The sequence below is a fragment of the Phyllopteryx taeniolatus genome, chromosome 2 (genome assembly GCF_024500385.1).
Source record: "Phyllopteryx taeniolatus isolate TA_2022b chromosome 2, UOR_Ptae_1.2, whole genome shotgun sequence".
NCBI classification, from domain to species: Eukaryota; Metazoa; Chordata; class Actinopteri; order Syngnathiformes; family Syngnathidae; genus Phyllopteryx; species Phyllopteryx taeniolatus.
Window position 1 is genome coordinate 34,674,503 of NC_084503.1, and position 13,311 is coordinate 34,687,813.

General features: G+C 40.9%; 1 protein-coding gene across 1 annotated transcript; it reads right to left on the minus strand.

Moving 5' to 3' along the window:
- Positions 1-356: 356 nt before the first annotated feature.
- tfb2m (transcription factor B2, mitochondrial) lies at positions 357-11,706 on the minus strand. Its single transcript, XM_061765885.1, has 10 exons — positions 11,548-11,706; positions 10,779-11,116; positions 6,109-6,298; positions 5,886-5,977; positions 5,323-5,476; positions 5,094-5,242; positions 3,871-3,960; positions 3,348-3,404; positions 3,121-3,269; positions 357-720 (listed from the first exon to the last, which is right to left on the minus strand). The coding sequence occupies exons 2-10, from the start codon at positions 11,070-11,072 to the stop codon at positions 531-533; spliced, it is 1,365 nt and encodes a 454-aa protein (XP_061621869.1). The 5' UTR covers positions 11,073-11,116; positions 11,548-11,706; the 3' UTR covers positions 357-530.
- Between the last annotated feature and the right edge of the window lie 1,605 nt (positions 11,707-13,311).

Genomic DNA, 13,311 nt, shown 5'->3' on the forward strand with positions numbered 1-13,311 from the left:
GACCTTTCCCAACCCAATTACATGGAATTTCACTGTACATATGACACAACAAAATGTTTAACTTAAAATATAGCGCACAAATCGTAATTGAATGACAAAGTAGAGAGCTTTTTTTGCACTCACTGCTCGTCGAGTGAAGATATTTTAAAATGTATAACGTATAAAAGATCAGAACATTTCAGCTGTGATTACATTTACAAGACAACAATTTTAGTTATGAAGCAGTTCTGTAGCACAGTTGAAACCTTTCAATGACCCGATACATTCATGAGGCTTGTAAGCGCCAACAGTTTTCAATCTTGAATGTAACCACATCATGTAGTGTATTTTTACAAAATATGGCTGTAGTCCATCAATCCACTATTTACATTTATTGAGCAGTTGTACTTTTAAGACCATCTGTATATATTTTGGATATTGACCGTTTAATATTATGATCGGTATTTAAATGACATTTGCAAATAAATTATACACAAGTTTCGTAGTTGATTGAACACATAATCATTTCGTTGGCTATTTACACACACACTTCAGCCCCACCCCTCTTTCTCAATGTTCTCCATGATCTCTTCATAAAGCCAGCTCTGAGTGAACTCCCGGCTCTTGTCCATTAACTGGAACAGCTGAAGATATTGCCCAGGATAAACGTGACCTGTGAGGATATCTTCGGGAAGTCCCATCTCAGACAGCAATTTACTCCCACTGTCGGGTGACCAGAGACTTCAAAACAAAAGGGAAGAAACACAAAGGAATACAAAAGTAAGACTGGTTCACAATATATGCCCCGTTTCTCAATGTATTCATCTACACTGGATACTAGACAGTTGTGTAGTGGTACATGCTGTTGCCTTTCATGCAGCTGGCACAGTTTCAATTTGCAGCTAGTGCCCCAATACCCATTTACAACCACTCCGAAGTCACAGAAAGATTATTGATTCCCTGGACAAATTGTGTCTGAATTTCTAGCTTGAAATGACAAGATATTGGCAAAAATAACAACAGAATTTAAGTTGCATTAGAGATAAACTAAAATACAGTGGCGATAAAGTCTGTACACAAAACCTACAGCCTTCTGATGGAAAGCCAATAAATATCAGCAAAAGCCTGTTAACAACAGCTAAAATCTATTTTTTGGGTTACTCAGAGGCACTTTAAATGTTGGCAGGTGTGTGCTGACTTCAGTTTAAATGTGATTGGTTCATTCTGCACACAGCCACATCCCCATTTTTTATTTTTACATGATGTACATGTAGATATAAAGTTATAGGTCACAATGGTGAAAACGTTTTTAAGGTTGTATCTTAGTTTCATCATTTTTTAAATATCAAACACCCAGCATTTGAACAGGGGTGTGTAGATGTTTTCTTTCCACTGTACATATATGACCCTCCAGCGTGAAACCAATCAGAAGTCGCACGACCATGTTTTGAGCTAGCTACAATTTCTGAAATTCCACCAGTTCTTCTCCATTAACCATGATGGAGTTTGTGGTCGCTCAAGTAAACAGACTCTTTTAACATGGACAAGGAGGAGCGGGATTTATCACATAATTGTCAGAAAAAGCACACTAGCACATGGTAGGACGCCAGGTGATGCTTACCTTTGCTTAGCATTCAACAGAACTAACCGGGATGTTTGGGTATCGCACACAAGACACACTCACGGATTCATGTTAACTAACAATCCATCCAGCCATCCATCCATCCATCTTCTGTACCGTTTTAGCCTCACTAGGGTCGCGGGCGTGCTGGAGCCTATCCCAGCTATCTCTCCCAACATATATTTAACCTGACACTATATTAAGACACACATTCAAGAAACTACGGATAACATAAACACGCTAATGATAATGATTAACATCCTTATTACAGGAAAAAGTTTCGCATTGCGCATCGCAATGCATGCTGGGAACCGAAGAGCGGTCGATCGAAAACAAAAGCACACAAACACCAGCGATCTTTTTTTCACTGATAGTTCGTTTCAAATGCATAAAAAGTTGTGTCCTGTGCGTCGTCCAAAAACATGGACATATTTAACACCGTTAAGGACAGGACAGGGGAGACACGCCACCTTTGCCAGGATTCCTTCAACAAAGCAGAAGGAACTACCATATCCTGCACTACTATAAAGATGAATGAGTCCACCTATTACAGTAATTTGGGGATTTTGAATGACATGCAGGACAAACAGTAAAATATTAACATCTTTGAGTGCGTTGATTTTTGTGAAAAAATGCACAAAATATTTGTTTTCTATTCTGCAGGTTAGCACCATCTTTGAATGGTAATTTCTATGCATGAGTTCCCTTTGCACTGGGGGGCAAAACAATCTATATATGGTTATTTTGTTGTTTATTTCAAACCCTTTGTTGCTGAAGAGCAAATCTTTTATACATGTATTTGCGCATGAAAAATATTAAGACAGTGTGATGTACATTGCTTCAATAAAAAACAGACATGCAAATTTTTTGTCATTTTTTTCATACATTTGTTTAGAAAGTGCATAGTCCTGTGTTGCCCCCTGGTAGCACTGATGAAAAATTATGGCCCCCTCCATCATTTAAGAGTCCCGTCCCTGGTCTTATGCTATACAGTAGGTTATCAGGATCCTTTAGAATGGGGCAAAGTTTGGGTACCCTCAAAATTATTTGATAAATTTATAGGCATACAAGTACTTTCAAACCTGTAGCATTGTCTATCACACAACTTCCTTTTATGCCACGTTTTTATGTTATTTGGAGCCAAAAGATCCATTCAATAACTAAATAATCCAGCTCTACATTTTCTGAATCGCTTCTAGGGTCGCAGGTGTGCTGGGGCCTATCCCAGCTGACCTTGGGCGGGAGGCGGGGTACACGCTGAACTGGTCACCAGCCAGTCGCAGGGCACAAATAGACAACCAACCATTCACACTCACACCAACGGACAATTTAGAGTCTTCAATTAACCTACCATGCATGTTTTTGGAATGTGGAAGTGCAGGTACGGAGAGAACATGATAATTAAAAAAAAAAAAAAAGTTAAGATAGCTGTGCTTTCATTTCCCTTACAGGATTTCGGATAATAAAGTTTTCAATTATAATTGTGTCGTATTTTATCATGCAAAAGTGTGATCGCTTACTTAAGCTTGTTAATAAGCTTCTCCTTCCTCTTTGCCAAACACTGTTTGACCATAACCATCAGGGTGGAGGCGTTTGCGGGTGTGAGGCCGGCAGAGAATAGGTCGGCCCGTGGACGCAGACGAACCAGGCACATGTGATCATTGGGAAGCTGAGAGCAGAGAATTAAGTTAAACTGTATTAAAAAAACTTCTCAGTCATGTAATATACTACTTGAATCAATCATTACAAAGCCTTTAGGGGGAGGTGCACTCTGTTTGGATGCCACAAACGAATCCCAGGGTTCCTGCAAAGACAAACGAGCAGATATGCCATTTGGTAAATCTAAACAACCAAATTTAACTCTGTCATACTTGACTACCTGACGTTATAAAGTAGCTACCCTAAGAAAATATTAAACAGATTAAAACGAAAAACAGCTACCACAGCAAGCAATATTCTGCATCAAGATCCTTTTTTTTCAGGGTATGTTGGCACGCTTCATTTGAATTATAACAGGATTGTAGTATATTAATCCACTGGTCACAAAACTAGGTACACCAGCAAAATGGAAAGCAATCCAATAAAAGAGATAGAAGAGGTATTAAATAAAGCTCATTATTGTGAGTGCAGCTTGTAGCAATAAAGAAAGGCTCTCATTATTTGGCAAAAATATTTTTTGATATCGCTCTTGAATTTAGACAGGTGTGCTTATTATGGTAGCCGGTGAGTGAATGCTAGTGTAAAACTGCATCTGTTAACATATGATATACCTTGTGAAGGAGTTCAATATGACAGGACATCTGCCAGAGGACACTGAGGGCTCTGTAGTGCCTCATTTGACCAGGAGGTGCCACCATGGTCTGACAGAAAGAAATAACACACAGTTACTTAATAATATATTACCATCTGGTTACATACAGGAGATACTAGGGATGCACCAATACCAGTATTGGGTATCGGTGCCGATACTGTACGTTTGTACTCTGATACTCCGTTATTGTACGCACCGATACAACATCGTTCACTAGCCTGATGTATACCTTCCGGGTAGGAGCCATGTCAGCCGTGTTGTGTGGAGATACTTTAAGGACACGGAAAACAACACTTAGGTGACTGCAAATTATGTTCTGCAAAACGGATAGTGAACTCCTTAGGTGGCGACCGGCAAGCACCAAGTTTTGTGAGGCCATTCTACCCTCTCTGTTCTGCATGCACAGTGTGGCGAAACGTTTCTTTGGTGGGCCACAATAGTTGATAATTAAGTGCTCATATTCTGTTTGTGTTTTACCATGTAATATGCTCGTGACAGCATTCAATAATTGTTCTGGGCCCAAACTGTGATCTGTCTTACCTTTAAAGTAAAATCTTGCAGATGGAAATGCACTTTTTCACAATTTACTGTTGTTTGTGTGTTGTAAAAATGGAACCGTTTTGTGTGTAATGCCATGCATCTCTGTGTTAGATTTGTTGAATTTTGTTTCTACGTTATTTTTCACCCTTTTGTTGTGTTATTCATGGTGGCTTGCTGTTCTGTGCATCTGCATTCATGTTTAGACTAGCAGTCACGTAACTGCTGCGTAAGCTGCGTTCAGGTACACTTTGTAAATGAAAGTGAATGTATTTATTTTTTTCTGTTCTTATGAAATGGATGACTATGGGAATTAACTTTTGTATTGGAATGCTTTAGGCACACTATATGATTGCAGTTGTAATTTTTCATTTTGTTTTGTAAAATTATTCTGTTAGTGTTGGAGCAAGGTTGTTACTCGAAAAAGTATTATATTTGAATGAAAAATATGGTATGCTCAAGAAAAGTTTGTGTTTTTAACAATTTTTGATTAAAAAAATATTTTCATCACAATTGCAAGCTCTAATGGGATGATCAAATGTGGATACTCTGTATCAGTCAGTACTCAGTCTGAAAAAAAAGTGGTAGTGGTGCATCCCTAGTAGATAAATAAATATTTCCAGTATGGAAGTATAATGTTCTTACCATGTATTCACGTTCACTCAGAAAGAGGTTGAGCTCTATTCTTCCGTATCTGTAAACGGACAGCCGTTCAAACAGGGCATAAGCTAACTTCAGCAGGGTGGCACGCTCATTACGCTGCGGAACGATGCCCACAACCTTCAATGGAAAGTCTAAAAGGGATACACATTAGTAATAATGAAAGACATTAAGATTTCAGAATTGAGGAACTGTTTGTGTGTTTGTTTCCTACCATCCATCCAGTTGGCCTCTGTTATTCCCAGGTCAGTGAAGAGTTTGTCAGTGAACATGACCGGTGGCTTGTCGCTTCCACCCCAGACAGGGTCTAGTCTGAAGAAGTCACAGTGAATCACTTCCAGCTGACCATCAAGAAGGCCTTCCAATGCCTAAAGTGGGGAAAAAAATCATTTAATCACCCGCTTGTGAAGACTGCCTGAGCAGCGTAACGCCACAAAAGGGGTTCAGAGTTGGGGTGAAATAAAATCTTGAAAAATATGCATTAAAACCACAGACCGTGATGACACAGAGGAAAAGTTTTATGATAAACATAGAACTGGATATGGAAGTGAATTGAGGCTACATTCAAATCTTCCTAGCGGTTTTAAAAACTTATCTTGGTCTATACAGCCAATAACGTTTTTATGGTAGTGTAAGTTTGAGCCTGGAGCAAATCAATTCACTACGTTATTTTCAACAAGATTCTTTTTATCTCATGAGAATAACAGCGTCATGTAACAGACTGATTTACTTTGGAGGTGAAGGTAAATATTTGAGTCTGCTTGCAGAATTTCTTACCTGCAGATCATTAAGGAAGGTTTTCTCTGACTCAAGAGCTACAACTCTTTGAGCTCCAGCATTGATGAGGGTCTTAGTCAACACCCCAGGGCCTACATCGAGAAATAAACGCATACATCTATTATTTCCATTCCACAAAAATACTACATGCAATTTATGCATGCTAAACACCAACTGGCAGAAGAATATCAAGCATTTTCCCTTCTACTGACAAAGCACATACCTGGGTTACATTCAAAGACAACAGTCTTGGCACTGTGTAGGTCAGGTCCAAGGTGCTGTGCTACCAACTTAGCCAACTCTGGGTCCACTATGAAGCGTCGGGACTTCTTACATGTGCGAGCTTGACGTACATTGTCCTCAACTTCACCGAGATCCAAGAAATCATAAAAGCACAGAGGACGACATTGGCCCTGGAGAGGAGAAAGATGTACAAGACATGTCTGTTTAATTCACTTCTATCATTGCGGTGCTGAGAGTAGCCACGAGCATGTGATACTGTGAGCACAACATTGACATTTAATCATGGATATAAAATTTGTACGGAGTTTGAACCACATTGGCTCTCAACATTTTAAAGCCAGAAATTTCGCTGTGGGGAGTCCTGATGGGAAAAGCCAAAAGTCACAACAACAACAATCATACCCTTACAGCGGTACCTTGATTGGCGTGTTTTTATTCATTATGTGACCAACCTCATAACTCAATCGACTCATATATCAATTTTCCCTATTCAAATGAATTTAAATCCCATTACCATAATATCTTGTGCATAATACGATCTCAGGTACAATACACACCCCCAAAATGTACCTTCTGCGGCAGGAATTCCCTTCTCCCTAATGTATAATACACACAATTGAATTGCTTGGTATCCATACTGCTGGCATGGTGGAAGACTGGCTAGCACATCTGCATCACAGTTCTGGGGACCGGGGTTCAAATCCCGGTCCTGCCTGTGTGGAGTTTGCATGTTCTCCCTGTGCCTGGGTGGGTTTTCTCCAGTTTCCTCCCACATCCCAAAAACATGTGTGGTAGGTTGATTGAAGACTCTAAATTGCCCGTAGGTGTGAATGTGAGTGCGAATGGTTGTTTGTTTCTAAGTGCCCTGCGATTGGCTGGCGACCGGTTCTGGGTGTACTGCGCCTCCCGCCCGAGGATAGCTGGGATAGGCTCCAGCAGCCCGCGACCCTAGTGAGGATAAGCGGTAAAGCAACTGTATGGATGGTTGGCTATCCATACTCAAAAATTTAAGTATTATCCATGACAAGTGAAGGGCATGAGTCGATCTACTGCTGAACAATGTTTATTACAACTGTAATCAAACCATAATGAATTAAACGAGCGGCTCAACTGACTTCACTTCTGTTCTGTCTGTTCTACATAGCCAGCAGATTCACATAATTCTAAATCACATCGTAACCATATACTGTACTGCTTACGCAACTATGCTGTAATAATCTAAGCTTTGCCAATTATAATTGTTTTCAAGACATTATTAGCAAGGCAATGCATCCTTGACAATGCGCATAGTGATTAGTATTTTATTAGGTTTTCAAATAAATGTGAACGTTCTCTGCAGTAAACCAGATATGCCCACGTTTGCGCATGCGCCAAACAAAACGAATGCGGAACATGATTCTTTAACAAACTTTATTAAAACTGGAAAATGCTTGCCTTGCTCTGTCAAATATGCAATATTACACAGGAGCGATTGACGCTGTACTCACCAATGCTTTTGAAACTACTTGGGTACTGATTAATGTGAAAGGCTACTAGTTTGATATACACTTCTGAGGCTGCTTCAGGTTCAACTACGTCAGTTCAAGGTTATTCATGACTGCTGAAAATGAATTATTTGTAATAGATTAAACTCTTCATTAATTATAATTTTGTTATTTATTTGTTCCATCACATCAGAAGAGTAATTAATTATTATTATTGATTATTGTTTTCCAAAGTAAAAGCAGATGTTTGCAAATGTCTTATTTTGATTAAACACAAAAGATAAATCTGCTTTCATGAAGGACTACAAAAATCTAAGAATTTATAACTGCTGAGATGCTGAAATGAGGATTAAAAACAAGGGAACATAAAATGCAGTTTTTATAAAGTGTAACTACTGTATGGACTGTAGTATTTTTGTGAACATGTGCCTTTAAGGGGCGTGGCCTACTGACTGACATCATGAGCTGGCGTAAGAGTCACTCCTTGTGAGTGTTATCATTTTGTATTTGCGTGTCTGACTCGTTCATTATATGGCTGTGCCATATAATTGCAACTGTGGTTCTCATTGCCCACATTCGGGGAAATTACAGACAGTACCTTAATCGCTCAATTTATTTTTGTTCACTTCACTCCAGCAGCAGCATATCTGAAGAGCACACGTAACTAGACTTTACACCGATCTCATTGGTATCGGCCAATAATTAGCATTTTATGCTGACCGGCTTTAATGTCAAAATTCGCCGATCCGATCACTGAGACATTTACTCCACCTCGCCGTCATGTACATTCAAATCCATAAACTAGCTTATTTTTAGCTTTGTCGCGTGTCTTTTGACGGAGTACTTTAAATATCGGACCACCAATAGTTTTTAAAAAAAACATGACGGTGTGGGACAGACAACACGTAATGCCCGGCTGGATCAGACTACAAGACATATTAGGTCTTTCACAACTGCACTATGTCAGACTACTGCAATAAAATCTTGTATTCCGATACCACCGCATCCCATCTTTTACGATCACTGGGCTTTATTTGGTAAATTCAAGCGCGACCGGATATACGTTAAAATGGCAATGACAATAATGGATCGCGCCGTGTGTTTGTAAGAACAAAATTGTGGAAAACGTGTGTTGGTGGTCACCGGTGCTCGGGAGAGGACTTTAATTCAAGGTTTGGTTGAGGTATGTTCACGTACTTTTAATACGAAACAGCTTGCAATCAGGTAACAAAATGTTATGTAGCCTAGCAAGCTAGTGCTAGCACTAACAGTCGTAACCAAAGCTGCAGGCGTTCTGTCAAATCATGCTCTAAAGTTTTGGCGTGTGTGAAGTAATTTCATTACGATAAAGTAATTTAATTACAGTAAGTTAGCACCCATTATTTCTGTCATGTTGTAATGTTGGTTTGACCTAACTGATTAGAATACATGACCTGAATAGAGCAGTGATTTCTAACCTTTATGGAGCAAAAGAACATATTTTACAATTGAAAAATCTCATGGCACACCAACAAACAAAAATGTCACAAAAAGTGGATACATTAATTACTGTATGTACTTCCTGGCATCTAATAGAAGACCATTCATATGTTCTGTCTGTCACTATGCCTCACTGTCATAAAAAGATGAACAAAGATAAATTATTTATTGTACATATAATTTTTTGAGCAATTAAGTACACAAGTATATACAGTAAATCAGGGGTGCTCAATGCATCGATCGCGATCGATCAATCCACCGCGAAGGTAGTATTGGTAGATTGCATGACATCGCACGACAAAAAAAAAAAAAAAAAAAAAGGCGTCAGCCTATCATCCATCCCGTTGCTTGATTGATATACATAATCTATGTCATCTGAATTTTTCTGACACTTAGGTCACACATATGTGCAAACAACGGCACTAAAAGGTAACTGCAGATGCGCAAACAACGGCACCAAGTGTGTCAAAACTAACAAGCTAGTCAGTGAATTACCTCCAATTTTTATCTCTCAGTGTTTTCTCTTAAATTTAAGAAAAGGTATAAAAATGAGTGGGGGAGCTGGCCCAAGTAAGAAGACAAAAACTTACCACTTTCATACGGACTGGGAGGAGGAGTATTTTTTCACGATGACATTTTTGAAATGCGTATGCCTCATCTGCCAGTCTGCCATCGCATTACCAAAGGGAAATGTGGAGCGGCATTTTAGGACTGTGCATGGAAAATACGACACTGACTTCCCGCCAAAAAGCGAGCTGAGAAAGATGAAGGAACTAAACTCCCAGTTGTTCGGACAGCAGTTATTGTTCACACAACATACTTCAAAAGCGAAAGCCGCCACCGAAGCATCGTTCCGGGTGAGTCACGTCATCGTTAAGAACAAGAAGTCTTTCCAAGAAGGAGGACGCATTGTTCCGGGACTTTAAAAATAAGGCAGAAATATTATCTTCAATCAAAACTCGCCAGATGTCAAGAAGTACAGTTACACGGCGGTGCGAAGCCATGGCTGAGGATTTAACCCACCAAATGTGGAAGGACATCAGAGATTGTGAGAGTTTCTTACTGCAGTTGGACGAATCTACGGATGTGAGTGACACAGCCCAGATGTGCATTTTCATTCGTATGGTGTTTAGTGACATCACTGCAAAAGAGGAGCTATTAACAGTACTGCCCATGAAAGAACAGACACGAGGACATATTTCAGTTGTTCAAAAACTTTAGCGAGAAAACCCAGCTCCCGGTGTACAAATTGGTGTCTATCACCACGGATGGAGCACCCGCAATGGTTGGCCGCGTGAATGGATTTATTGCCAAGTGCAGGCAGGACGATGCTTTCCCAGACTTCCTGAATTACCATTGCATAATCCATCAACAAGCATTATGCGGTAAAATGCTCAACATGAAAGATCATGGACGTGGGAACGAAGATCGCTTGTTCTATTCGAGCCAGAACTCTTCAGAGACGGTAATTCCGTGCACATCTGGAGCTGGCTGAGTGCGACCACTGCTACACACTGACGTGAGATGGCTTAGTTGAGGGAAATTCCTGCAAAGATTTCGAGAGCTCTGTCCGGAGATTAAGGATTTTTTCAGTGTAGCTGGACATGCAGAATACAAGCAACTAAATGACACACACACACTCACAACATTGAAAAAAATATACATTTGGGAATGGGTAAACGCCTACCTTTAGAGCCAAAGCAGACAGGTTCCTGTGCGCGAGTGCTGAGGAAGGGGACGTCCTCTCTGCACGGGGCTGCTGCGAGTTTGGAGCAAAGGTTGGCCGACCGGGCCCGGGGGACAGGGAATCAAGGCTGTAGGGCCTTCTGTGAATCATGGGAGCTCCGGGCACTCTGGGATCCACCAAAAGTGTCCCTTTTAAACAAGATCGACTTGTGATGGACGCACAGCAAGAGGCCCGCGTTGCCAGCTCCAACAGCCTACATATGTGGGTGGACATGTTGGACCTGCAAACGGCCATCAAATGCTGGAAGGGATGTCAAAGGACCCTGAAGAGGTCTCTGCCTAAAAGGAGTCGAGAGAATGAAGATTAGAGTAATATCCAGACTACGCTATTTATTGACTCTTAAGGTGCATTATATTTATTTAGTTCATTCCTGCCAACCTGGTTTAAATGTAAATATGTATATATTACAAGAATCCATATTCAAAATATATACATTACAGTGATGTGATACGTTAGCCCCGCGAGCACGTGGAAAGGCAGATGTTCACGAAACGCCGTATAACAAACATTTTATTTATCATCGATTTAGTCTGCTTTAAATTTCGCTTCTAAGTCAATAAAATGGAATCAAATTCGATATTTTGCAATAAGAAGTTGGGCTCGAGGAGGACGCCACTCGCGTTAGCAAATTTGCAAAATTGTGTAAGCCGACTGAAAGCTTCCACCGCTATTTACCATTGCGCAGCATTCAACTAAGAATGATACATACCTTTCTGTGGCCCTCCTTTATATATTCAACGGCTGTGAAGGCTGTGTTTCAAAGTCGTTTCATTGTAGCCCGTTTGCCTGTAAACTCTGTGACATTGAGTTGTAGGCATTCTGACCCCACATTTGGTGTGTGCGCGCGTGGTGCTGCAGTCGCATAATAATGACGTCATCTGAGCAGCCATATTGGTCCGTTCTGGAAAAATCCACATTAGCCTGACAGACACCCCCGCTAACTTTTACGCCGCTGCAAACTACAACCAGTACACGAGTACTAGCGTCCAATTAGCAGTGCACTTCTATAAAAGTGTCAATCAAAACAATGTTGCTGTTTTGTTTACTTTGTAAACAAAAACGTCACCATTTGAAACAATTGTAAATTATTTAAAATCGTGTATTTATTGCATTTACAGTTAGTTCGGCTATTTCAAATTAATGTTTGCAATTTTGTAGTAAAGATTAATACAATAAAAGATAAAGATATTAAATTTACCTAGATCCCACCTTTATAAGGTCTCTTACGTAAACATCTCCGCCATGTTGAATGTGGCGCAGTGGTATTCGGCATATTTGGGGGTTCAAGTTAGATGGGTGGATTTCTATTAAACGTCATTCACTTCCAACTTTTATATTTTTTCCTTGTTAGGGGAAAGTGAAAAGGATTTGACAATGCGAAGGACCTCACCGGATTTAGCCCGCCCTTTCCTCCACTCGTCCACTCAACTATGGTGATGGTCGGATCGATGCAAATATACCTAAGATCGACACAGACTTGTTATTGATATTGTTCGATATCAGTCTAATGAGCTCGAAACAAGCTATTAACATCAATCAGTGGCTAAATCTCATCATAGAATATATTGCGCTAGAAAAAAATATTAGCAGAACGAAAAAAATCAATTACACATATACGTAGATAGCTGGTCAGCTTCCCTCAACATCCCTGAGTGAAAGTAAACAGGTGGCACGGTGGCCGACTGGTTCGAGCGTCAGCCTCACAGTTCTGAGGACCCGGGTTCAATCCCCGGTCCCGCCTGTGTGGAGTTTGCATGTTCTCCCCGTGCCTGCGTGGGTCCGGGCACTCCGGTTTCCTCCCACATCCCAAAAACATGCATTAATTGGAGACTCTAAATTGCCCGTAGGTGTGAATGTGAGTGTGGATGGTTGTTTGTTTCTATGTGCCCTGCGATTGGCTGGCAACCAGTTCAGGGTGTACCCCGCCTCCTGCCCGATGACAGCTGGGATAGGCTCCAGCACGCCCGCAACCCTAGTGAGGACAAGCAGCTCTGAAAATGGATGGATGGATGGATGAAAGTAAACAATGGAATTTCACATTCTTTGTTGTCAAGGTTGTTTTTTTAAAAATAATTATTCTATTTATTTCTTTTTCCTTTTTATTTTTATTTTCACACATTTTAGATCGGTTTGCATGGTGCAAAGACACATGCATGCTGTGGGGATCTTCTCCTCTTTTCCCTATGTTTTCTGTTCCGGAATCTGCAGGGGCGGGACTTTTTTCATTCCTTCCTGATTTCGGGGGTGGGGGGAAACCACTGCGGCGACCTCCTGGGGAGTAATGGTGGTGTGATGGTGACTCGCCCATGTTCCGTGGGTGCTGGGGCGGTGCCGGCTGGCACCCGCCTGGGTCCCCCGCTGTGGCTGCTGGTGGGGGCAGTGGGGTACCCCTGTCGCTCCTCGGGCCTGCTTCCTCCTCTTCTCTCTGTTCCTTGCGTCCCGTTGCGGTCCCCTCTACCTCTTCCCGTGGGGG

Bases quoted from the DNA above. Each gene is read 5' to 3' on its own strand.
- tfb2m (XM_061765885.1), bottom strand. From the start codon at position 11,072: ATGGCCGTTTGCAGGTCCAACATGTCCACCCACATATGTAGGCTGTTG. The intron at 6,299-10,778 runs GTAGGCGTTTAC...TCTCCTCTCCAG, and splicing joins TGTCTGCTTTGGCTCTAAAG to GGCCAATGTCGTCCTCTGTG. The intron at 5,477-5,885 runs GTAAGAAATTCT...TCCCCACTTTAG, and splicing joins CCTTCCTTAATGATCTGCAG to GCATTGGAAGGCCTTCTTGA.